Below are 27,526 nucleotides of genomic sequence, written 5' to 3'. Positions count from 1 at the left end.
AAAGATTTTGGAAACTTGTAGAATATCCTTATTGTTTTGTTTTTTTTTAAGCCCATGTTGTAATTTTGAACAGGTTCAATTGACTCACTGCTAGGAAGGACAAAAAAATGTATTTACATGTTTCGCTTCCTCTTCTAATCAAATTATGTAATTTGGTCTGTAACATGATTTCCACAGTTAATTTATCTTAATTCTATATTTAAAAATAGATTTATGCTCACCACCATGGCTTCTACCATCGCTTCTCCACTTGCTGGAGTCAAGAAAATAGGGATACGTTCCCCCTAAGAAAGCCTGTGGCATAATCCGGAGTTCTTTCTGGTTTGAGGAGCGCCTCTGTCCTTGACGACAATGTGGCCTGGCTGTTCTCTGTCCTACTTCCCTTCTCCCCAGACTTTGTTGCAGCTGTGTTTTGGTGGCAACATGTGGGGCAGCCAGATTCTTTGTCTTTGTGGGTGACTTGCTCTTTTGAGGGTACCTGGGAAGGATTTTTTTGTTCCTCGCGAGGCTGAGCCTTGTGTGCACCGTTCTGTCAGTTTTTCAGGCCCTTCATATGCGATTCAATTCTTCATTGTTTTCGGGGGAACTTCCTTCCGTTGGATCTAATTATTTTTTTCGATTCTACTTATGGGTTAGATACTGCAGGGATACGAGTTTTCCTTATGTGCTTGTCCTCTTGTTCTTTGCCTGGTCTTTTTTTCCCTCATGATGTTAGCTCTTTTTCACCTGGTGAGTACCTCTAAACTTTCCTCTATGAAATGTGATAGCCAGCCTAGTTTATATTAGTTCTGTAATTGAGTGGTTTAGTTCTTCGTTCTTTTTCTTGCTTTGCAGTCTCCCCTTATCTGACTCTGTTTTACCCTATGATCTGAGGATTCTTGCTCCGTTGGCTTTGTGTTTTAACTAAGTTTGTCTGTAGTGGGAACTATTCTGGAGGAGTTTGGTTTAGTGTCTTTTCCTTGGATGTTTTCTTCCAGGTTGGGTTTTTCTCTGTTATCCACTTCCTCCCTCCCTCCCTCCTTCCCAGCTTCCCTCCTTTTTCTTCTATATTACATATCTTCTCAGCTGGGTTATATTTAACATGGGCAGTTTAGTGACGTGGTTCCGAGGACAGACTAGAGTCCCAATGCCTAGGATGCAGTCTCGGTCCTTTCATTGATTTGGGGCAAAATACTCTCTGTGTTTTATCTTTTCATCTATAAAATGGAAATAATACTAATTCCCTCCTTATAAGGTTGTTGGGGGGACTTACTGAGTTGAGCATGTGAACTGCTCGGCAGGTGCCTAAGCCTGCTTTTGTCATCACCAGAAGCATCATCGGGACTCCTGATGCGGAGAGTGTCCATGAAGGTCCTGTCCCTGCTTCTAGTACCTTCCGTCTTTCCCCCTGAGCTCCAGCACAGGGTGGGGGTGGGGGAGGGACTGGTGAGAGGTTCTTTTGGGGGTTTACTCTATGAGGTCAAAGGTGTATCCTCTTCCTTGGAATCCTAGTTTGGGGTGCTCTCCCCCTGGGCGGCCTGGCTGTCTTTTGTCACTGTCCTCAGTGCTTGCTGAGCCCTCCGTGCACTTCTGTTTGTGTCAGCATTCGGGGTCTCATGGGCTTCCCCCTGTGGCGGTGAGGGCCAGCCAGTGTCCATTCTGTGCTGCCCCAGAATCCCCGTCCCCACCCAGCCCCCACTTTCCAAGTGTGCAGACTGGGGTTATGCACCTCTCCTTATTGATTTATTTGCTGTTGTTGACCATATTCCTGGCTGTTAATTTTCACCTCTTGTTGTTGGGAACACACAATTCTCTGATCGAAGTTTCTTCTGCCATCTTTTTTCCAGAAATCTTGTGGGGAGCTTTTAAAAAATCAAAGAAAGAGAGAAAAAAACAAAACAGAACAAAACATTCCTGGACCCAACCCTGGACCTTCCATTTCAGAGGGTCTGGGCTGGGGCCAACTGTCTCCTATTTAAAAGCCTTTCTCTGTGGTTCTTACGATCAACTGCGTTTAAATGCAGTGCCCTTATGAAAGGTCGTATATTTTTCTCTTACCTTTTAATTTGTCTCTCTGAAGAGCAAGTTAAGTATATAAAACACTTACAATTTTTCAGGAAGATCCATAAATTTAAAGATGCCTTTTGTGGTTCGTTGGCTTGCTTGTTTTTTTCAAAATAACCTCCTACAAATACGCCTGTCTCAGAGAATAGAAATGGAAGTTGATCTTTTTTTCTGTACGGTCCCGAGAGACCTTCTTTAGACCTGGAGTTCACCTCTAGGCCTCTTAAGCTTTCAGTTTTCGGCTGGCCTTTCTGGGGTGAATTATTCATTGACGCTCTTAAGAAGCGTTTGGATGCTTAGATGCTAACTTGGTCAGTGGCACGCAGTCACCTGACCCTGATGGTCCTCACGGGGTGTCACCCACCACGATCTCCAATCCTGTGTAGGGTTTGACTGTTTAATGGGAATAAACAAAGATGGTTTCACCTGGGTTTCTTCAAGTTCTGTTACCTTCAACTGGATGTAAAAATTATTTGTATGTCTGCTAAGAACTGGAAGCTAAACAGAAAGTGAGGATTAAAAAGAAAACACCTTGAGCCCAGCTGTTGTGGCTCAGTGGTTGAGCGTCGATCTATGACCCAGGAGGTCAGGGTTTGATTCCCAGTCAGGGCACATGCCCGGGTTGTGGGCTCAATCCCCAGTGTGGGGCATGCAGGAGGCAGCCAATGAATGAATCTTAAATAGGGTTTGAATTTAGAAGTGGTGTTTTCCATTGGTAAGCTATAACTAACAGAAGAAATCGTTAATGTTTAAAAAAAACCACGTGCTAAAAGCAGCTCACATGCTGGGCTTTTTCAATACTCTACTCTCCCATAGACGCTGCTCTCAGTGAGTCTGGAGAAGAATCATTGGTTGTGGAGTCCTCCTTTGGCCCTGGGCTCCCCTGTGGCCACCTGAGGGGTTATTTTTACTAAACCTGCCTTTTAAGGAGTGCTGGTGATCAACCCAATTGTACTGTGCTTTCAACAGACAAGATTTCTCTCTTTTGCATTATTTTTTCTCTAAGGCACGTGCTTTCAGAAAATACTGCTTTTCCACATTAAAAAAAAAAAATCTAGATTTATTAGCCAGACTGTGTTCTGTATCCCGAGCATCAGTAGAGAAAGCATGACACAGGTTAAGAGTAGCTCACGTGATAGCAGCTTCAGTAAGTACATTCTTTCGTCGGTTTGCCTATAATGCTTAAATTGTTATAGATTATTTTTAAGTAATTGCAGCAATAGATATTCTCTTGGGTGTTGTATAGTCCCTGGGAATTTCCAGACTTGAAGCGACCATAGAGTTCGTTACACCCAACCAGCTGGGACTCACGGATGAGGAACTGGGAGCGCAGGCTTGCTGTTGACCTATCCAGGGTCACGCCGTCCAGGCTCAGTGGCGCCTGGAGTCCCAGAGCAACGTCCTTGTTACTGAAGTCCATGCCTCGTGTTAGAGGTGAAATCCCATTTCACTTTGCAGAATGTACCATGATCAAAATCGTCAGTTTATTACTGCACCTTTTTGTAGGCGAATCTGTAGATTCAGGGAAAATGGGAGAAATGAAGGTAGCTACTAGAAAAGAGGGATAGCAACACGCCAGAAACAGGACGTGAATGCTGAGCTGCTGCCCAGGGGAGCCCCACTGTGGGCCACCCGTCAGCCTCCCGGCTGGTTCTCCCACTCCAGCTACCCGGCCGGGAGCCACGAAAAGCAGCCGGGGGACCGGTGCCAGTGAGGCACGGTGGTCCTTTCCATGATGACCTCTTGGTCTTTGTGTAAATCTAAGCTGAGTGTTGACAGCACTTGCATTCCTGACCTGGAGATGGGGTTAGGAAGAGACACTAGGGCCATATTGGCTCATCGGAGTGTGTTCAGTGCAAACCTGGGAGGCAGCTTCAGAGGTCTCCTAGGGTCCTGGCCGGGTAGTTCAGTTGCTTAGAGCATCATCAACTCCAAGGTTGCAGGTTCGATCCCTGGTCAGGGCACATACAGGAATCAACCAGTGAATGCGTGAGTAAGTGGAACAACAAGTTGATGGGTTTTTTCTCTCTTTCTCTCTTAAAAACTCAATTAAATTTTTTTTGAAAGGTCCTCTAGTTAATGACTTAGCATAAACATCACCCCAACTTGTCTCTACTGCAGTGATGGCGAACCTATGACACTCGTGTCAGAGGTGACACGCGAACTCATTTTTTTGGTTGACTTTTCTTTGTTAAATGGCATTTAAATATATAAAATAAATATCAAAAATATAAGTCTTTGTTTTACTATGGTTGCAAATATCAAAAAATTTCTATATGTGACACGGCACCAGAGTTAAGTTAGGGTTTTTCAAAATGCTGGCACGCCGAGCTCAAAAGGTTCGCCATCACTGCTCTACTGCCTTAGAAAACTGATTTACTAGCTCTATGGGGGAGCCACCGCCCAGCCTCGACCACATGCCCTTGGCACTGTGATTCTTTTTATTTATTTTTATTTTTTTATTCTTAACTTAAACATTTGGACACAGTGCATGTGCTTCCCTGGAATTTAGAGCAGTGATGCTCAATGGAAGATGACCCCGAGGGCGTGGTGGCCTGGTGAGAAAAACCGCCCTCAGCTCAGTGCTGCATGGAAGCCACTGCGTGTACACACGTGGCCTGTGCTCTCCGTGAAGTCAAGTCGGCTGTCCACAGCCAGGAAGGGGCCAGCTAGCGACCACCCCCGCTCTCTCCGGCTCCACCCGTGAGCCAAGACTCGGCTGTGCAATCCTGCATCGCAGGAGCTTCTTCGCACACGGTCGGGGTGGGAAGGAAATTTGTGGATTTCAGCTGTGGGAGTTTTGCGATTATTTTTTTAAACTTACAACTAAAAGAAAGCACTAACGTCATCTGTGACCCCTGACTTCTCGCTTAGCCCTATGTGAGGTGACGTGTCTGAATTTTTGTTTCAGGAACCTCTCGAAGAAATACCAACCCAAAAAGAACTCGAAGGAGGAAGAAGAATACAGGTGTGTTCATCGATAATGACGTGGCACTTTCTGCGCCACTGGTGGTGGTTGTGAGGAAAGGGGAGGTGGAGACCTACAACAATAAGTTGCATTCTCTTCTCACATTTGTGTCCGTTTTTAAATTGGGGGGAGAGAAAAACAAAAACCGACTCAAGGAACTTTTCTTGTGCTGAGTCACTAGACCTTTTGTGGCTGGTTCCAATGAGGGCAATTAGGAAAAGCTTGGAACAGAATCCAAGCAAGTGCAGGGAGTGTGGATTGTGCGTTCTACAGCAAGCATGTCAAACTCGCGGCCCACAATGAATATTTTTGTGGCCCAGCCAGTATAACAGTATGTCAGAAACGTCTTAATAAAAATTTTGTAACTTAATTTTTACAATATCCTGTTATACAGGATATTAATAACGAACAACAATGTTCGCTAATGACCGATTACTATAACCGTGTTGCATTTATGTCCCTTATGTGCCTTACGCGCAGGCGCACCATTTCTTTCCACTAATACTAGCAGCGAATATTTTAGCAGCCGATGGCCACGTCTTTAGTCTTGTACTGACTTGTTTGGTGTGCATAACAGGAAATATTTCGCTTTCGGAGAACAAGAAAAATAGGTTTATTTGCATTTCGCTTATTAATTTGTGCAGTTATTCAGTGTCTGGTAAGTTAATGTTCAAGAAAAAATATTAATTTTTATTAAAATGTTCTATTATGTTAACGATTACTCATTTATTTCAGCCCTTTGTATTCAGCATTTCTCTATCGAAATAACCCTACGTTTCTATGAAAATTGAAGCTTTATGGTTTTTTTGTGGCCCACATAAACGTAAACCTTGTTTGTTTGGCCCGTGTTAGCCTTTGAGTTTGACATGCTTGCTTTACAATCTTGATTTGGTTTTATAATGTCAAGAGTCTCATTCAGCCTAATTCATCCAAGAAATATGTCCATTTCAGCCAGCGACTAAGGCTGAACATGGACAGTCCCAAAGTATTATGTCTCTAACTTGGGGCTAAATAGCCATTAGGTTCATACATACAGCATGTATATGTGTTTTGGGTTATATTTGCACTAAGTATTTTATTGCCCTGCATAGAGCAGTTCAGTTTCCACAAAATGAAAAGAGTTTCTGTTGTAATTAATTCTGAACCGTTTTGATGAAAACACTCTTATGTGTAATGAATTGTCAGGATCCCATGGGAGGTTGATTTTAATGACTATTTCTCCGGCGTAAAGCAGTGTGAGCACGGATGTGACCGCGTTTGAAATAGGTTCCATGTGTTCTGTTCCGCAGGTATACGGCGTGTAAAGCCTTCCTTTCCACCCTGAACGAAATGAACGATTACGCGGGGCAGCATGAAGTCGTCTCCGAGAACTTGACCTCACAGATCCTCGCGGGGTTAGCACGCTACGTCCAGGAACTGAAGCAGGAAAGGAAATCGGTACAAAGTTTGTTTTTTCTTTCAAAGAAGTGGATCAAAGATAAGGGCAATATCCCTAGAAACCTTAAAATTAAATAGAATCATAAATGGTGGGACTTAAAACTGATTCCTTTGAGAATCGTATAAAAGTTATGGACCTTGTTCCTAGGTCTTTACAATTTCAAGGGCCCCTCAGACACTCTGAAGCACATCTTTGGGCCCCAGAATACTAATTCCTCTGAGGCATTTAAATATATTTGAGCATATCAGTCATACAAGGATAAGCAGTATAAGATGGGGTGTGCTGTGTGGACTAAGTAGTATTAAAATAAATGCTTACAAGGACTTTTAAAAAGCAAGAAAGATGACCTCAGTTCCACCCCCCTGATTTCCTGGCTCATCCATTGCTATCTAATGAGTAGAACCTTTTTGCTCCTCTTGACACCATTAAAATCTTTTCATGGCTTTTATTGTGAACAAGAGAGAAAAATGTATGCTCAGTATATTCATAGTCAAGGTTTTCCCTAAGAGATCTATTTTTAAGCCATGATTTGTATCTTTGAGCTTTGATCGCTTGCTAGGTGCATAATAATTTATTATCAATAAAGTACGAAGTCGGCCAGTGACATGCTTTTTTTAGGTAGATTTGAGCCCACAGAATTCTTTCAGTGCCCCGATGCATGAACCAGAAAGATAGCTAGGGCTCCCACCGAAGTGGAGGAGACGGTAAATAATAATGACCAACATCAATATGTCATTCAGTTCTCATCGTTGCCACAAGTACCAGATTTTTAGGTCTAGCTACTGTTTCTCATGGCTGACTAGAGACAATGTCTTGCTTAAGTACCATCCTTAACCCTCAGTGCAATACCTTTTGGGCCATTTGATACAGTGGCAAAATCCTGTCTGCCCAAAGGGACGATTTCAGATTTACAGCATAGAGCAGCGGTTCTCAACCTGTGGGTCGCGACCCTTTTGGGGGTCAAACGACCCTTTCACAGGGGTCGCCTAAGACCATTGGAAAACACATATATAATTACATATTGTTTTCGTGATTAATCACTATGCTTTAATTATGTTCAATGTGTAACAATAAAAATACATCCTGCATATCAGATATTTACATTACGATTCATAACAGTAGCAAAATTACAGTTATGAAGTAGCAACGAAAATAATTTTATGGTTGGGGGTCACCACAACATGAGGAACTGTATTAAAGGGTCGCGGCATTAGGAAGGTTGAGAACCACTGGCATAGAGTATTTCCAAGCTCAGTTCAGATCCTAGTAGAGAATTATTTTTCATCTCAATTTTGCCGGTTGAAAGAGATGAAGCCCTAACAAGAGCCTGCATGGTGAAATGGCTGACGCTGCAAAAGGGGAGGCTCCCTCCTTCCTGTGTAGATGTGAGAGGCAGTAGGGGAAAGGCAGGTAGTGGGAGGGATGGACATTCTCCTTGCCTTTGGGGCCATAGCATGACAGTGAGTCAGCTGTTTGATGTCGAAGCTTTCAAATTCCCAACCAAAATAGGAGAGTACTAGACACTCATGCTTCTAGGAGAAAAGATGTTTTTCACGCAGCGGTTTCCACCTGTGCTGTATTCATTCTCATATTTCAGTGCTGCTCACTCACATAATAGTATGAATAACCAGTGTTTGTCCTGATACACAAATCTGTAGGCTCGTCTTTGGGAAAATATGTTGACTTTTCAAAGGCAAATTTTTAAAAAGACAATCTTGACTTGCCACCTATGAAAGCAGAGCGTCTAGGTTCTTCCCTGGCTGATGTCTGAGCCACACGTTTCTCCTCGGGGGCAGGAGCGTGGACATGGAGGCCGGTGCTGCTGGCCCTGGGCCTAGGCCTGGGCCTGGGCTCATCGGGGTCCCCTGCCCGCGGCCGGATGGTCAGTGTTTGGTGAAGTTAAGCCACTGAGCATGGCAGTGGGAAGGAGGCTTTTAGGAACTTTAAACAAGTTTGCTGAGAAGGTATTTTTATTATAAATGAATTTGGGAAAATAAGCCTTAAATCAAAGCAGAATGCGACTCCTGTCACGAATGCTCCTGGGTTTATGGTTTCGGACTTAAATGAGGGTGAAATGCTCCTTTGAGCCAGTCTGAAGGTGGCTCACAGTCTTCCTCCCCAGTCCACACATCTCTACCCACAGAGACTTAGCGGTGCATGAATTAACCCCGGGGCAGGCTGAGAAGGGCCAGTGTTCAGACCCGCCGCTCTGTGGGTTTTGAGGAAGTTATAATATTTGTCACAGACATATTTTCTGGATGCTCTTTTTTTCTTTGCCCTTTTCAAGTCTTTGTGTTCCTTTGTTTTCATCTGTGGAATCTGAGTTTTATTTAAAATTCCAGATGGTTGACTGTCCTCAATTGAGTGTTTATTCTTTTTTTCCCCCCCAGTTTTTTTTTTTTTTTTTGAGTGGCTGTTCTCACATCAATGCCATATTTTGCTTTATTAAGGAGTTTTAGAAGTTAATGAACTATTATATTTATATAGTGAAAGTAAACAGCTGTTGTACCTAATTGTGGAGTGAGAATAATAAACATTTGCACACTTTGTTCAGCCTAAGTATGATGTCTCGCAGAGCAGTACTCTGAGAGCTTTGTCACTGTAATTTTCTTTAGGTTAATGTGTGTTTATTTTAGCTTCCCTGTGATTTTTTTTTATCTCAGCCACCCCTGGTCACTGGGAAATTTCTAAAACATTTTTAAAGGATGAATGTGCTTGTGTATGTTTAAGGGTCAGCCAAAGCATTGACATGAAAGTGAGTTTAGCTGTCACCCAGATACCATCAGGCATTTTTGAAAGTCTTATTGTGTTTGGAGAGAAACGAAAGCATCTTATTCCAGGAGAGAGTGGGAGCGTGGCGCTGGGCCTGGGGCGCTGGCATTTCCTGTCTGTCCTCGGAGAGGAGAGCAGGGAGCTGCGATGACCTCACCGGGCCAGCGGAGCGCTTGTTATCTCCTGGAGAACAATCCCTCTTTGTGCGGCCTCGGAGGCACACTTCTCAGTACACACTTGCTCACTGTCCAGAGAAGAAATGTGTTTGCCATTGCTTGTCAGTAAACAACAAACACATCTGGCGAGCGGGTGAGTTTAACTTGTAGCCGTTGAAAACCGCCGCTATCTGGGTCAGGCACGCGCAGGCCCAGGGCGGGCTTTGGTTCCATCGTGTGTGTGTGTGTGTGTGTGTGTGTGTGTGCGCGCGCGCATGCACGCCACATGAGTTTTTGTTTTTTTAAATATATTTTTATTGATTTCAAAGAGAAAAGGGGTGAAGGAGGGAGAGAGAGAAGCTTCAATGATGAGAATCATTGATTGGCTGCCTCCTGCACACCCCACAGTGGGGATTGAGCCCACAACCCAGGCATGTGCCCTGCCCAGGAATTGAACCTTGACCTCTTGGTTCATCGGTTGATGCTCAACCACTGAAGCACGCCAGCCGGGCAGCCACATGAGTGTTGGAGGGGCACATGCTATAAGGAACGATTCAAAAGAGATCACAGACACCTGGGCTTTCCTCACATCACCTGAAGCCATGGGGTCATGCGTGTGGTTGGGGATCCTGCTTTCGTCTGACAGCTGTGGCTCAGGTGTCCTTGGGAGAAAGCTCACAGCAAAGTCAGGGTCCATGCTATGCTTGAAAAGTAAATTCACATTTATTCTAAAATAGTCCAGTGAAGGCGCGACAGGAGGATTCCCCAGGTGGGGTTTCGGTCGGAGCCATCCCTCCTGCTCCCCAAATGGCCAGTGTCTGAAGACTGTGTCCTCAGGGAAGAACCTGTGAGAGAGCAGGCCCTTTCCTGTGGGCCCGCCACTTTCTGCGAGTCCTGTGCGTGCTTCCTGTCCACGCAGGGAGGTGCTGTGCGCGGAAGCCCAGAGCTGGGCACCAGCCTGGAGCTCTGCTCGGGGCTCGGGTGACTCCCTCTGTATGGGTCCGTCTTTGAATCTCAGAGTGAAATTGGAGGGAATGGTGAGACTTTTCTGAAAACCGCATACGTGGTGGTCCCTGCTCTCGGAATGGGGACGATCCTCGGGGCAGTTTGGGAAAGTTGCGTTTCTGGATGGACAGGGACTCGGGATCGGAGGGCCTCGCTGGAAGGGCACAGTGAGCCCGTCTGTCCCGGCCTGTCCCTCTGCCTCCCCGTCTGCCCACATCTCTTTCCCCTGAGCACCCCCTCACCACTGCTTCCCTCCGGTCTCGTTATAAGGGATCTTTGTGGCTTCCAGAAACCTGCTTCCACTTTGTACTTCCTCCGAAGCTCAAGGCTTCCTAGCTCTGCCCGGCTCTATTCCGACTCCCCACAGCCGTGACCCTGTCCTGCTGGTTTATTGCTGCCGTGGACTCGCTCTCTTTTCTGCCGCATCCCCGTGCTGTGATGAGGCTGGAAAAACGAAGCCCAGGGGCTCTCTTGGGTTCATAGACACTAAAAAGCGGCTGGATGGATGCAGCTGGCTGTAAAGAGGCGCTTACAACAGTGAACTTGACCTCACAGGAGGCGAGAAACAGTCCCTGTAAAGAAGCACTGTCTTTTCCGAGAGAACCTGCCCTTCCCCTGCTCCCAGCCTCCCAGCGGTCAGCTGCCGCGTGTGACTCAGCTGAGCCTCGGTTCTGACAGGTGAGGTGGGACTCTGAGGCTGTGCGGAGGGCCTCTGGGCTCCTGTCCCTCCTCACCTGCCTTCCCCGCAGCACCCTCCCCTGCTTACCTGTCCGAGTCACTGAAGGGAGCCCGTGGATTAAAGGGAGCGTTTAGGCCGCTGTGGAGAGGGGCCAGGAAAAGCCATCAGGGATGCTGAGCTCCACGGGCCGCTCCAGGAAACAGGTTAGCTCCGGGCAGCTGCCTCACCAGAGCTGCAGCCTTGGTCAGGGGACCCGGCCGGCCGAGAGCATCTTAGCTGGGGGAGCTGCAGGCGTCCAGTCCCGCCCTCTGATACGCCAGAACCTCTCCATGGCAACCCCAACAGAACCAGAGAGTGAGGAGCCTGCTCACGCGTCCAGGCAGGTCAGGACAACCTCGGAGTCACCCTGACATCTGAGCACATCACAGCCCACATCTGGTCCCATGCAGCCGCACGTCCCGGCGGCTTTCCTGATCAAAGGGCCCCAGCCTCTGATCCTCTGCCACCACCTCTCCTGCACCCCGTGGTCCAGGTGTTTGTCATCTCCACGGGTGGAGAGAGCCTGCCACCTGGAACCTTCTTCACAGCTCGGTGCTTCCGTAGTCCGTCACCCCTGCTCCCCGCTCATTCAGACAAGAAGCCCACAGACCCCCCCAGTCTGCCCCTTTCTTCTCTGACCCCTGGCTCCTAATGTTTGTGAGGCTCACTCTGGTCTAGTCCTCGGGTGTCAACACCGGGCACGTACCTGCCCCAGGGCCTCCGCAGGTAGCAGGTGAATCTACCTTAAATTTTAAAAGTCCTAGGTAATGGAAACATCTGCCTACTCAAAACTTTTACACAAATACTTGTAACTGCATTATTCATAGCAGCCCCACACTGGGAACAACCCAAAGGCCATCGGCTGGTGAATGGATAAACAAATGGTGGCATATATCCATACAGTGGAATGTTGCCTAGTGATAAAAATGATCCGTGTGACACATGGATGAACCTTGGAGAGATAATCTGCTTAGTGAACGTTATGAAGTGATGAGAGCATTATGCCAGTCACGAAAGATAATGTTGTGAGATTCCATTTCCATGAAACATCTAGAAGCGGCGTATCTATAGAAACAGAAAGATGAGTGGTTGCCCAGGCCTGGGGAGGATCTGGGTAGGAGAGTGACAGCTAAGAGGTCGTGGTTTCTTTTTGGGGTGATAAAAATGTCCTCAAATTGATTATAGTGATGGTTGCATAATTGTGTGACTCTAGTAAAAACCATTGACTTGTCAATTTGCACGTATGCATTGTATGGTATGTGAGTTACATCTCAAAGCAATTAAAAATAAAGAGCTAAGTGATTTTTGTCTTAAAACTTCACTATCACTTTTACAAATTGTGTATATAAGTCTTAGAATTCAATTATTATAACATCTAAAGTTTCAAAGGCTACTCTTGGCTATTCTTGTTTTCATTTCCCTTTATTTTTTAACTCTTCGATTTCTTGGGCGTGCACATGCTGGGTGTTCAATATTTAAGTATTATTTTAGCGAGTGGGCTTTTTCTCTCGTGTTGCTATGAGCTGATCCCTGGTGTTTCTCGCTTACAGCACTTTCATGACGGACGGAAGGCCCAGCAGCACATAGAGACCTGCTGGAAGCAGCTCGAGTCGGTGAGTGAGAAGCCAGCAGCCTGGGAAAGGCCTGGGCCGATTTTCTAACTGGAATTGAATTTCAGCTTGAATCAGTCAGTATGTTCAAAACAAACGAAAACACTAAAGAAAACGCCTTGAGAGATTTTTCTAATCTGAGTGTAGAGTGTTTCTAGAAACTTTTATCTGAAGTAAAATGCTGAGCCAAAAGAGCTCAAGGAGAGTGTTTTTTCTAAAAACCACGTGGAAAGAACAAAGATTAGGCCGTTGGTCCTGACACAGACAATAGGGTGGGGAAGGCCTGGGGTACGGGGTGGGGGTGCGCTGGAGGGGGTCATTGGGGGGTAAAAGAGGACATACGTAATACTTGCAACAATAAAGACTTGTTTAAAAATAAATAAAGTAGCGTCCTGAGATTATGACCCAGCAATCTGTTGGGAGAAGAATGCTCTTTGGGGGATTTGGGTAAAAGCCAGTGCTCAGAGGGATCTCCTGGTTTCGTTAGTCACCCCTTTCCCCTCCACCGCTTTCCTCTGCTTCCAGAGCAAGCGGCGATTTGAGCGGGATTGCAAGGAGGCTGACCGGGCGCAGCAGTACTTTGAGAAAATGGATGCTGACATCAACGTCACAAAAGCGGATGTTGAAAAGGTAAGGTGAAAGTAAGCCTGTCTCTCGTTTCCCCTTTTCAATGTTCGTCACGCACCCTCCCGGAGGGTCGGTCCCCAAGTTCTCCTTTCTGATGCAGCCGCAAAAGGCCACTCAACGTGGGATCATTTTCCATTTGTGTCAGCGGCCATGGGGACCTGAAGCTGAAACCTGGGGGCTCGTGGGTGTTGGGCAGTTTGCTTATTTGTTCAGTCACCAGGATGATAACGCGGAGACTTAGACCATGACCGCGGCCCAGGGGTTGGTGTCTGGAGATTGTGGCTTTCACTAATGGCTTTTCAAAGAAAAGCCAACCTCTTGAAACCCAGGGCGGATGTGCAGCGAGAGCTTGGCTGCCTCTGGTGCTTCCGTTCGACAGATAAGGGGGCTCCCGCCCTGGCCTGCTTCTGAGTGAGTCATCCGATTGCTAGCAGGTTGCAGCTGAGGCCCGCATGCAAGTCCTCGGCTTCTCTGAATGCACTGGAATTGGCAACGAGGAGTGTCAGAGAGCTTGCGCTGTGTCTTCTGGCGTTTGCTCCCTCGAAGCTGAATTTTCTTTTTGTGACAGTCATCAATAGGGCGTAAACAAATCAGCCTGTTAAATAACGGTCTTCATTCGTTGCTGCCCAGGGCTGTGCTGGCGGCCACAGCCTCCTGCCCCTCCTGGGAAAAGCCTGCCTTTTCAGAGGTTTCTTTCACTTTTGCCAGGTTCGTTGCAGACAAGATGAGTTGGAAAAGTGTGTGTTAGCTATTTCATTATTTGCCCCTCCTGCCAAATTCCTTGCTTAAAGCCAAGGTATATGTCAGTATGCCTTCCTCTAGAATTATCTAGTACATTAAAATACACATTCTCATTTATTTACTTTACCAAAAGATATACTAATATGCTGGTAAAGTTACTATAAATTACCATAAATTTGTCGTGAGTTCTCCTTAAACAGACAACTTTCCAAACTATAAAAAATATTATTCAGTTACAATAGATTGACCCTGCCCTGGCTGGTGTGACACGCTCTGTTGGTTGAGCATCATTCCGTGCATCAAAAGGTCCCTGGTTGGATTTCCGGTCGGGGCACATGCCCAGCTTGCGGGTTCAGTACCAAGTCGGGAACCTGACTGGGAATCGAACCAGGGACTTTTTGGTGCACGGAATGATGCTCAACCAACGGAGCCACACCGGCCAGGGCTCATTTAATTTCTTCTGACTTTATTTGTTCTCATTTGATATTATGTTTTTCACTTTATTCAGGTGGAATATAGAGCACATGACTTTCATATGTTACTTTTAGAGCCCGGTGCCTTGCTAAACTCTTTTCATTTCTATTTTGACTTTTCTATAGAGACAGTCCTATCACCGGCATAGAATGACGGTTTTATTTCTTCTTTTGCAGTCCTTATGCCTTTTATTTATTTTTCTTATCTCGCTCTGCTGGTTTTGACCTCCATTACGCTGCTAGAAGCAGTAATTGTGGACTCCTTATCTTGTGCTTGATTATAAAGAGGGCTTCAAATGTTTCTCCATTCGGCATGATTTTAATATGCCCTTTATCAGGTTAAGGGATTTCCCTTCTTTTCCTATTTTGCCAAGAGGTTTTGTTAAGCTTGACTTGATATTGAATATCGTCAAATAAATTTTCTGCTTCCTTTCATCCCATTATTAATGGGATAGAGTTCATGGATCAGTTTTCTTATATCAAACCAAATTGGCATTCCTGGGACAATTCCAACTAGGTCACCGTGTATTTATTTCACTCAAGATTTTTGCGTCTGTAGTCATTGAGATTAGCCTATAATTGTTCTTGTCCTAGTTTGCTTTACGTGCTAGTTTTGTAGTAAGCTTACTCATATTTCTATATTCTGAAATAATATATGTGAGATGAAATTAACAGTTTTTAAATGTTTCGTGATATTGCATCGTGGGAAAGTTACTGATTCGATTCCTTTAATGTCTGCTGCTTTGGTTGATCTTGGGGTAATATTTTTCTAGAAATATCTCCATTTCATCTTAAGGTTTGAAATATCTTGGCTAAATGTTGCCCATAATCTCTCACCTTAATTTTTGCTGCATATGTTGATTATTCCTAATATTGTTTATTTATACTCCTCCCCCCCCCCACCCCCTTTTTGGGGTCATTTTTCCAAAATCATTTTTATTACGATTTTCCAAGAACCACAATTTGTCTTGGTGCAACTTCTCTTTTCTACTTCTATTTTCTATTTCATTTCCTTTCCTTTCTTTCAACCCTTCTCTGTCAACATCTTTGTTTTTTTGTTTGTTTGTTTGTTTGTTTTATAATCACCACCCGAGGATATTTTTCCATTGATTTTTAGAGAAAGTAGAAGAGAGAGGGAAAGACAGAGAGAAATATTGATGTGAGAGAAACACACATCAATTGGTTGCCTCCTGCGTGAGCCCGACCAGGGCTCAGGCCGGGGAGGAGCCTGCAACTGAGGTACATGGGAATCAAACCTGGGACCCTTTGGTCCACAGGGTGAAGCTCTATCCACTGAGCCAAACCAGCGAGGGCTCTGTCAATGTCTTTGGATTTCATCTCTTGTCCTTTAAATGTTTCTTTCTTCAGATGCTTACCTCATTCCAACTTTTCTCCTTTTCTATTATAAGCAGTTGAGTAACAAATTTCTTATGTAAGCACTGATTTATCTGCAACCCATGAATTTTAATGTCTATTATTATTCACATCCTGATCTTTTTCATTTCTTTTACTTTTTAATCTCTCCTATGATTTATGTAGAAGCATGTTTTAAATTTTTCAATTGTATGACATATTTAAACATCTGTTTTTTGTTATTGATTTCTAATTTAATTGCATTGTGGTTGTAAAAAGCCCGAGTTTGAGTCTTTTCTGGTTGTTGAGGCCTCACACTTGGTCAGTTTTGTAAATGTTCTTTAAGTAATTGAAGAGACTGTGTATTCTCCAGCTCTTAGTTGCAGAGTCTACCTATTTCCATCAGATCAGACTTGTTGATTGTGTCGTCCAAATCTTCCCACCACTAGGGATTTTAGGGTCGGCTTGTTGTAACCTTTGTTGAGAGAGACATATCACTTCTTTGTGCCTTGCTTTCCTTGTCGGTACAACGGGAATACAGCGCAGAGGGCTGGTGGGTGTACTCAGGGAGTTAATATGTGCAAGATCTTCCCAGCCGATATGGCAGTGGCCAGTGATCAGTAAGCTAACTGGTGTGATGATAACAGTGGAAGGTTTGCCATTTCCTGTCAGTTTGCTCTGCTACTGTGAAGTTATTTTATTAAGAAATACAGTTTAGAACTGTAATATCTTCCATGAGATTGAACTTGTCGTCAGTGTCACTTTCTTTCCACGCTCATGCTTTATGCCTTGAAGCCTAGTTTACCTGCTTTGGGGGGTTAGCTTTGCCGGGCACATCTTTCCCAGACTGTCTGCCCCATGTGCTGTTGTGAGAAAGCTTCCCCGTGGTTGCTCCCAAACATTCATGTGAAAACTTGCTGTGGACTAGGGAGACTTCCCTGTCATACCATCATCGCCCTGTATTTCAGCCACGTAAGAAAGTGTAACTTCCAGCAGACTAGCATGTGAGAGAGACCCATCTATGTGTGATTATCAGTGTACGTTGCTTTGAATTTTATCTGTGGCCTACGTTCAGCGTGGGTTCTCCAGGGAGCTGGCAGCACCTGGGGTCACTACCCAGCCAGGACTGCATCAATCTAAGTTTTCCAACTTGGGTTTGGGATCCACACAGGCTGTGTGAGTTCTGACCCTTTGTGGTTCAAAAATTTCCAGGATGACTTTTTTCTTTGTTTTTCTTTCTTGGTTAGATCCAAGGTAGCTAAGTTATCAAAAGTACAATAGCTTGCCCGGCCAGTGTGGCTCAGTGGTTGGGATCAACCTATGAACCAGGATGTCACGGTTCGATTCCGGGTCCTGGTCAGGGCACATGCCCAAGTTGTGCGATAGATCCCCAGTGTGGGACATGCAGGAGGTAGCCGATCAATGATTCTCTCTCATCATGGATGTTTCTCTCTCTCTCCCTCTCCCTTCCTCTCTGAAACCAATAATATATATATTTTTTAAGTACAATAGCTGGACCTAAAGGCAGCTGTGGGACTTGATAGGGACTGCCGATTGGATTGCTCTCCTCAACTTTTTAAATCTTTCCAGGGATGCGTAATTCTTCCTTGTACTGAGAGCAGTCTTTTGTTTCACTTACCTCCTCCCCAAGGATACGATAAATTACCCAGTTTTGGCATCACAAACACTGAAGCTGGTAGAGCAGGGTCTACACCAGTGATGGCGAACCTTTTGAGCTCGGCGTGTCAGCATTTTGAAAATCCTAACTTAACTCTGGTGCCGTGTCACATATAGAAATTTTTTTATATTTGCAACCATAGTAAAACAAAGATTTATATTTTTGATACTTATTTTATATATTTAAATGCCATTTAACAAAGAAAAATCAACCAAAAAAATGAGTTCGCGTGTCACCTCTGACACGCGTGTCATAGGTTCGCCATCACTGGTCTCCACACTGGAATCCTTAAGCTACTTTGCTGATGAAGGTGACTCGAAGCACTGTCATTTCCCAGGGTTTTGCTTTATCGTCTGCGAAGCCTCTGTCAGTATCCAGCTGAAAGGATGCAGGCTTTCAGTTCTTATCGTTACTTAATGTAATTTTCCATTTTGACTTTGGAAAGCCTTTGAATCTCATATAAATGTCTTTTCCCCAGTTTCTGCAAACGATTACATTACCTGGTTGTATTGGAAGTCGCTCGCCCTCCTTTTTCTAACAGCCCCGCAACCCTTGGAGTATCAGCCTGTGCTCACAGAGATGTCACTGCTCCCCGGAAGGAGGGAGGACTGGCCCGAGTTGCCATTTGCGTTTGATGACACGGTTGTTGTGAACCACGTGTGCACGTATCTTCTAAACTATAAGTTAACTGTCCCACACAGGGACTAGAGCCATGTTTTTCAGAAATGGCCTAAAACCCGCCTGCGTCCACGGAGGACATCAGTAGACACTTGCTTTGTGTTTGGTGTCTGTGTTAGCAGATGTTTAGTGATCAGCTTACACATGGGTGTGTGTGATCCTGGAGGAGCCCGTGTAACCAAAAGTAAATGCACAGGCATGGCGTGGACATGCGGAAACACGGTCAGTTTTATCTCTGGGCCAGTGAACACGTTTGGATGTGGCGAGGATGCCACGTTCCTCTGAGGAATGATGAGGCACGGAAATAAGCTCGATGGGGTAGTTTTTATTGGGGATGGAACTCAAGGAACTACACAGCCTTTTGTCGCCCAGACGCAGCTGTCAGAGTTTTAAAACGAGTTCCCCTGCTCTGGAACGAGTCCGTCTGGGCTTGCAGCAGGACCATATTGGAACAGGCCATCTTGTGGCTCATGACCCATGTGCTTCAGTGGAAGGTAAAACCAGACTTGTTTCCTCCCCTTGTACGCGATGGACACGGTAGTCCTTCCTGTGTATAGTATTGGAAGTTGAAGGCCTGCAAGGGAACATGGGAAAACCCATCAACCGATGTCTTTGGCTCCAATTCACCACCAATGGACCCCCCAGTTTGGGGTGCTGTGAGAAGGTCACGTCATTCATTGGAGACGGCTCAGTTGTGATGCAGCGCGGCTGAGAGGCAGTCCCGGCCAGACCCCTCTCCGGCTACACAGTGTAACGTGCAAACAAGTGGGCAAGAGCGTACTTTCTAACGGGGTCAATATTTCAAGCCTAAGTTGGAGATGATGTTTTAAGAATTAGAATTCTAAGTAACCATTCATTTATATTATAAAGTCTCTCTGGGAACTATTTTTCCTTACAGTTTGCTTCTGCTTGGTACAGCTTTTTATCCAACTAAATTCTGAATCTGTTTTTTCTATTTCCACATAGCCCCCCCCCCACAAGAGTCACCCCATACTTTTTTGAATCATGATTTTTATGGTATTCTCATTTTTAAAAAACACTGAATTTGTTGGTGAATTCCTAAGTCATGTAATGTTCCCATTCATTGTCCTTCATTCCCTCACTCCTTATTCATTGACTGTGCTGGCGAGATGGGGGTGGCACAGACACCGGCATGTAATCACACCGTCCTGGACTTTAAGGAATGTGTCTTTCTCTTTCTTTCTGATGTTTAGTTCACTGTCTGGTGAAGGTTCCCATTTGCCCCCTAAACAACCCTTGAATGGCATTTCGGTGACAAGGACCTTCAAGCCGGGTTTTCTCTGTCCCTCTGCTTTGGCATAATAGCGTGCCAGACGAACTTGGGTGAGGGCAGCACCTGCGCCCTGGATCTGGTGGTGCTGCCGTTGGTTACTGTGGCGTTGGGATGAAAAAGGAAAAGGTTATCAAAATGAATGGAATGTGGACTAATATTCCCGAACAGAGAGAACAGTGTTTGCTAAATGCATGCATTAGACGGAGTTCATCCATGTCAGGCCGTGAATAATTCCCTTTCTCTAAGTCGCCCTCGCCTTGTGACTGTTGGCTCTTACATAATTTCTAAATGCAGAATAGGATATTGTTTAACTGAAACTGCAGTTACTGGTCACAAGTGGCTGCAGAAATGGTCAGAGAGTTCAAGTTATGCATTTTGAACTTTAGTACCAATTTCTCCTTTTCCTACAGGTCGAGTTTCCTTCAACTCGACTGGTTCCTCCACTGCCTGTCTCAGTTCTGTGGGCAGTTGTTGACTATGAAACGGTTAACCTGGCTTCTTTATTCCAACACGTTGCAACTCTGAGTGTTGACTAAGCAGAAGAACTCTCTCTACAGAGTGAGAGGTTTCCTTGTTTGGCTTCCTCGGGAGTTTTATTATATAACCCGACTTGAGGAAATGTTTTACAAACTAAATTAAATTATAATCCTGACCATGAGCACTCAGAACAGTGTATCGGTTTCTTGGGGCATTTTTAAATTCCATTTTTGTGTGACATTATGGCTTCTAAAAATATTTGGCTTTGAACATTATTAGCTTTTAAATTCTACGTAGATGTCCCGAAGGTGGAGTCGAATATGAAATCCCGAGCCATGAACTAAGGTAGAATTCCAAGAGCTAAGTGATGAAACTTCACGTTTCTATTTACAATCCAATATACATGTGCTGTTTTTTTATGTCACGTATCGCACAGTAGAATATTTTAAAGAGAAAAATAAAGTTAGAGTAAAGAATCTATGCCATTGTAAGCAAGTATAAAGGAATTGACTTGAGTGATTATCAGTTTGGTAAATTGTCTTGATAAAACCAATGAACTGTAGTAGTTTAAGAGTTTGCTTCGGTTGGAATCAGAGTTGCCGGCTCTGGGAAGGCAGCCCTGGCCAGGTCGGGTAGGTTCTGTGCTAACGGAAGCCAGCTGAGTAGCAGAGTGTTCCATTTTTTTACCATTTGGGGAAACAGCCTCTAGCAAGACGACTCCTTAAGTTATTGTACGAATAAGGAGTTGTACTATTCAATATTTTCTCTGCCCTTGCTGTAACTAGGAAGCTGCCATCTTTATTAAACATGTTAATATCTTTAGTGCTTTCCTCACATTTGCTGCATATAAAATGTCTGAAGGAATTGTTCATTGTAACAAGTTAGAAAACATTTTTTTTCTTAAAAAAGAGGAAGTGGTTAGTATGAATACAGGAAATAAATTTTGCAACTACAGCTTGATCTTTCAGCTTTAACTGCTTTTAATTTACAGGAGACAATATAGAATTAAAAATGCACTGTAAAAAATGAATGTTGTTACTGACTATTCTTTTATAAGTGGATCAGTATCCAAATCAGAGATTCTAGAAAAGACACTTTTGTTAGTCTCTTGTTTATATCTGCCCTGCAAGACGTCATCTGTAGGGTTTATGTTTTATTTACTTTGCTTCTCAGCATGTTTGTATTAAATGAACATCCTGAATGGCTTCTATTGTTTCATTCTTAATGTTTGTCCTGAGTAGTAATAGATATGTTTACTTGCTTTGACATTTCCCATGGGAAATAGAATTTAATGGAAATTTTCTCCAATTATTAGATGTGGAATAAATGTATTTATATTTGTAAACAAGACACAACTTTGATCTATGTCATAAATGAATATTTGTAGGATGAGATTAAGAAAAAAAAAACTGCCCTGACCAGTTTGGCTCAGTGGCTAGAGCATCGGCCTGTGGACTGAAGAGTCCCAGGTTCAATTCCGGTCAAGGGCATGTACCTTGGTTGCGGGCACATCCCCAGTAGGGGGTATGCAGGAGGCAGCTGATGGATGTTTCTCTCTCATGGATGTTTCTAACTTTCTATCTCTCTCCCTTCCTCTGTAAAAAATCAATAAAATATATTTTTAAAAAAGAAAAGAAAAGAAAAAAAAACCATGACGTTCATATTAGTTTTACCACTAAAAATGAAATTTGTGACAGGATTGTTGAAACATAAAATTACTTACTATGGTCAAATGCTTCACACAAAACTACTCTTAAAGTTGTAGTCAGCTCCTAGTTTCAGTTCATTCTCTAGAAGTTATTACTGTCTCACTTGTTAACCTTAATTTTTCACTTATTTGTCTTTGAAATAAGTGGTTTTTACACTAAAAATGGAGTTTGGTTAAATAAGTATCTAAAAAGAAACAAGAAAGCCAAAATTTTAAATCTCAGTGTATGAGATATGGGGGAGGAGGTGCTACCAGAAGTGAATTTATATAAAGACTAAATGCTTTCAAAAGCCTCTCCAGTGAAATATTTCTAGTATGCATTTCATCTGCATTAAAATGTTGACATGAGAAGCTATCTTAGCTCTGCCTCAATACTCCTAAAAGCATAATCATTACCAAACCTCTAGTTAATGTGCAAAATACCAACAGAGCAAAGCAAGGTGATGGGTCCTTCTTATACCCTAGATCTGAAGCTAAAACTGAATTAAATAAAATATGACCTGAATACAAATATTTATATTACATGAATATAGGGATATGAATCCTATATAATAAAAGGCTAATATGTAAATCAACCCAACTGCAGAATGACCGGTTGCTATGACATGCACAGACCACCAGGGGGCAGATGCTCAATGCAGGAGCTGACCCCTGGTGGTCAGTGTGCTCCCACAGGAGGAGCGCCACTCAGCCAGAAGCCAGGCTCACGGCTGGCGAGTGCAGTGGCGGTAGTGAGAACCTCTTCCGCCTCGGCAGCAGCGCTAAGGACCCCTTGGGGGATGTCCAACTGTGAGAGGGTGCAGGCCAGGCTGAGGGCGTCCCCGCCCCCCCCCCCCCGCCCCGCCCTGCAGTGCACTAATATCATGCACCAGGCCTCTAGTAGGAAATAAAACTGAATTGAGTATTATTTACGTGTGTGTGTGTGTGTGTGTGTGTGTGTGTGTATAGCTTCGAACACTTGGCACTATGTGCCCCTCTCTGTTCTGAAGGCTTTCATATGGTAACTCATTGAATAACATCTTAATGTTTACTGATAATAAATGGCCTAGCTTGGCCAAGAGCTTGTTCTTAATGTTAATCTTACATAGAAGTGGGTTCAGATCCTGTTTCTAACAATCACTAATGGTGCAACGAGGAATTTACTTAATCTGAGCCTGTTTTCTACTCTGTACAACAAGGATGATATACACCCTTCAAGGATGGTTGTGAGGCACCAGTGGTGGTGATGTGTGTAAAGTAGTGGCCTGTGTTTGGACTTCTGTTAACTGGTTGAGACTGGTATTGCCACCTGAATTTTGCCTGTTTGTGACCTTCTCCTTGGATTACTTCTGATTCCTCCCTCCTCAATTCTTCCCCCTTCAACCTACTGTGAATCAATTGAGTATATCTTGCACATTCTAGACATCTAGGTGTCTGCAGGAAGATGTATTGAACAAACAGTGCAGAGCGTCAGTAGGATTGCCGTAGATGCCTTTCACGAGGACCCTGGTTAGCAAATGATGATGCCATGGAGAGACCAGGAAAACCTGGGTCTGTGGGGAAGAAGAGTACCCTGTTACATGCCAACTCCGTGGTGAAGATAACCAGAGCAAAGCAGTGAAAATGATTGAGTTACATCATCTATCTAAGCACCTGGTCCTGTGACCAGCAGGTCCCAGGAGCTCAGAAGTTGTTTGTGGATGTTGCCTCTGAAAAAACTCCACGTGGAGTACAGTATGTTGGGATAGGTCTGAAGGAGGACTTGGGAGTGGAGCATGAAGAATGGGTAGAAGTTGAAAGGAAGGAACAGAGAGAGAGCAACTGAGGTGGCGAGAACTTCATCCAGGGCTCTGAGGGAAACACATTGCAGATGCTGACCTGCCTGATGGGGCAGGTGACGGAGCAGGACCTAGCTGGAGAGGTCAGTTAAGAACGGATCATGATGCTTAAAGCAAAATGGCGGAATGAATGTGACCCTGATGAAACGCTATGGAACCTACTGCTAAAAAAACTGGCACTGGAAAGTGTTTTATATTTTCTTTTCTTTTTAAAAAAAATATTTTTATTGATTTCAGAGAGGAAGGGAGAGGGAGACAGAAACATCAATGGTGAGAGAGAATCATTGATGGGCTGCCTCCTGCACGCCCCCTACTGGGGATCGAGCCCACAACCCAGGCATGTGCCCTGACTGGGAATTAAACCCAGGACCTCTTGGTTCATGGGATGACGCTCAATCCACTGAGCCACCACAGCCGGGCTCGAACTAATTTTTATGTTAATCACTTGGGCTTGGGATTCTGGTACCACCTGTGTAATACATACACAAGTGTAAGGTTTTGTTTCTCAAATACACTCTTTCCCCATCCACCCTATCGCCTGAGACCTCAACAAGCTTCCTGGCTGTCCTGTCTGATCACTACACAAGTTTTGCTGGTTGTCACCAGCTTAAAGGAGAGCCAAGAAAGCTAACACTGAGGTTGGAATAGAGGAAGGGCCTATGGTCTTACACCTTAAGCTCATTGGTAGTATTTACTGAATGACACATGTGAGATTTTTAGTATTAAGCATTGCTGTTTGAAATCTATTGTGACTTGGGTAATAAGGTAGACAGCTGCTAACCTAACTCCAGACACCTTACATTCCTTCAGAACTAGAAGTATAGTATTTCATTTATTTACCTTGGGGTATGTATCGGGAATAATTTTTTTCTCTTCTGTGGAACATATATTTTCTAGAACTAGATTTACAAAGTGCTTTCAGTATTTTTGTTTTTCACAATAACTGCACAGCCATAGAGAATGGTGGTCATATAAGCATTAACTTCCTAGGATCCAGCTCTCTTCAGCTGTATGTATATGAAACCTTGTGATTGTCATGTTCTGTGGTGAGGTTATTTATTAAGGAGAGAAGGGGAAGAGAAAGAGATCATTTCAAACCCACATAACTGAAAGCTCAAGGCTCTTGCCAGTGACAATGCAATTAGAAGCCAGGGAAGAGGAAGAGTCTTAGAGCCCCGAGCGCCTCCCAAATGTGTTCCCGCCAGCCCACCTTGGAGTGGTGCCAGCGTCCAGACGAACAATGTCAGCATTGGCTTCTCTCTGAGCAGAAACTGCCACTCACCTTGAGTAAGCAGATATTTCACATTCTACTTTTCAAATAAAGCATCCGGAATATAGGGGAACAGAAGGCCTTTTCTTAAAACTGTTTAGCAAGTGAATGGCCCATGTGGGATTGAGATGCTGGTCTCATTTGCTACCTCTCCATAGTCTCTCCTATTTCAGTGACTCTGCACCAAGGGAACCTACCAGGCTGGGGCTACCAGTTGTAAGGCTGTTAAAAAAAAAATCAGGAAATTGCTGGAATAGTTCAAGCATATTTCTTTGGTTAACTTATTTTGAAGTTTTTCTCTGTTTTGTATTTTAGCTGCCTTTATAATTTATCAAAGACAGACTCATTGTTTTGGCAAGTTCTCGGCCTGGAAGGCTCCAACAAAAACTCCCAGCACTCCGTCTGAATAGGAATTTGTAAATGCATTCTCAGTCTTGAACTTGGAAATGTATTCTCGAGGCAGCAGCGCTGGGAAATTTGAACAATGCCATTTATCATACAACGACATTGTTCCAGACAGAGACCTTTTTCATCTCTTCTATGTTGGTAACCCTCCTGCTACATTATCTTTTCAGAGCTTTTTGTTTTCTTTTGGGGCCTCAAAGGCAAGCCTTCAACCTTTCAGTTTCTAGAATTCAGCATTAAAATTTGTCTCTTTTACTAATCTTTTTAGCAAGATAAGATATGCCCTCATCACTCTTACAGAAGTTATCATTATTAATGTTTTATATTTTTACAGTAATGGGGTTATGCTGGAAATACTGTTTTGGAAACTGTAAAAAAATTAAATTATATACAGCTTTCACATTCCTTGATCATCAAATATTCTTTTTTTTTAAATTGATTTTAGAAATCGAGGAAAGGAGAGGGAATGATATGGAAACATCGATGGGCTGCTTCCTGCACTCCCCCTCCTGGGGATCAAGCTGGCAATCCAGGCATGTGCCCGGACCAGGAATCAAACTGGCAGCCTCTCAGTACATGGGTCGATGCTCAACCAACTGAGCCACACTGGCTGGGCTAAATATTCTTTCACATTTTTTTTTCTTTTTAAATGCTACACATTAGTGCATTAGCCCGGCCGGTTTGGCTCAGTGGATAGAGTGTTGGCACACGGACTGAAGGATCCTGGGTTTGATTCCTATCAAGGGCACGTGCCTCAGTTGCAGACTTCATTTAAAATTATTTCATTAGGATCAATTCCCACCGGTAGAATTCTGGGTCAAAGACTAGTTTTTGACAAATCCCAGAAAATCAGTGCAAGCTTCCAGGCGTTCTCAACAGGTTTTCTCTGATCTCCCTTGCGGGCTGTGAAGACTTGTGTGCTTCTCATCAACCTGGCCTGTCCAGAAGCAAGGTGTCCACTGTTTGGGGCTCCTTGGTGACTCAGACTCACCACGTTTGCCAGCTGTTGATTGGGGATCACTGTGGTGTCATTTAGTGGTATCCTTGCAGCTGTATTTCTAGAACTTTCCAATCACTTGTCCCAGGCTGCTGTGCCTCCTTCGATGTTTTCTCAGACACTGCCCTCCAACACACACACAAATTGCGAACTCCAGGCTGTCACTGTAAATACTGATTATCAGAGGCTAGAGGTGTGGGTACTTCTACTTTCTAAACCATACAGCTCTGCAAATTTGAATTATTTTACAGCAAGCACTTTTTGTGATTGAGGTGGGAAAAAGAACTAAAGAGAGGATGGCCAAATAACGTACGTGATTAAATTCATATGACTAATTTTGTCCACACTATTGAGTCAATAGCTCAGGTAGATTGAAGAGAGGTAGGTCAAGAGCCAAGTGCCAGATTCTTGCTGCGCCTCAGGCCGGCGGGGTCCCGGCCCTGGGGTCAGGCCATCTGCTCTGTGAGCGGAGCTGCCACACATCACCCTGCAGGATAGTAACTTCAGGATGAAATCTCAGTTTCAGCCCCTTTCCCCTCCAGCCTAAAACACATTTCCTCTGTAAAATGAACGAAATGCATAAAATGAAGACATATCTGAGGAGTTTTGCTCTTTGAGGAGCAGAGAATAGAGTATTAGGTGTGGAGCACAGTGCAGTGAAGTGAGAGTGTTTGTATTGAATTTCGAAGATGGGGTGTGTTTGAGCATGTTTTGTATTTATTGAAAAGACCCTGACCAGTGCAGGGAGATGGTACCTTGCAACAGCAGTTCTTGAGTCGGACATTGCAGCATCTTCCCTCATGCTGGGTATTCACATGAGAAAAGTTATTTAATAAGGCTCAGAGGAGTACCAAATATTCAATAGAAAGACAAACTTGCTATATGGTAAATGTTCATATACATTGGAACCTGATTCCAGAATCATTGAATGAATAATAACTGAGCATCTGCCATGTGACAGAACATTATGTATTATATTCCTTTAGATATGTCTTTACAATTTAATTATTAACTGATGTTGATATCATTAAATTATTGCCATTTTATAGATTGTTTCCATTAAAAACACACACACATTTCCTCTGATAATGAGGAAACAAAGTATTGAGTGTACAGCTGCTTCAGAGAATATTTACTATTATTTGAGCAACCAGAGCTGTCAAATATTCCTCATTTGCTATCCCCAAATTTTTGGTAATAAAAAACAGGGTTGCCAAACCGGTTTGGCTCAGTGGATAGAGCGTCGGCCTGCGGACTGAAAGGTCCCAGGTTCGATTCCGGTCAAGGGCATGTACCTGG

The 27,526-nt window shown here is 44.0% G+C and overlaps 1 protein-coding gene across 1 annotated transcript in view; it reads left to right on the top strand.

Moving 5' to 3' along the window:
- FNBP1 (formin binding protein 1) overlaps window positions 1-27,526 on the top strand; it is a 91,618-nt gene that overhangs the window by 40,785 nt on the left and 23,307 nt on the right. The window contains exons 3-6 of the mRNA XM_014447045.2: window positions 4,955-5,011; window positions 6,301-6,448; window positions 12,650-12,712; window positions 13,235-13,339. Coding sequence (XP_014302531.1) covers window positions 4,955-5,011; window positions 6,301-6,448; window positions 12,650-12,712; window positions 13,235-13,339 — 373 coding nt within the window. The remainder of the gene's footprint in view (window positions 1-4,954; window positions 5,012-6,300; window positions 6,449-12,649; window positions 12,713-13,234; window positions 13,340-27,526) is intronic.

The sequence above is a fragment of the Myotis lucifugus genome, unplaced genomic scaffold (genome assembly GCF_000147115.1).
Source record: "Myotis lucifugus unplaced genomic scaffold, Myoluc2.0 scaffold_605, whole genome shotgun sequence".
Lineage (NCBI taxonomy): Eukaryota > Metazoa > Chordata > Mammalia > Chiroptera > Vespertilionidae > Myotis > Myotis lucifugus.
The sequence above is the reverse complement of the archived record's forward strand: the minus strand, read 5'-3'. Positions and strand labels throughout refer to the sequence as shown.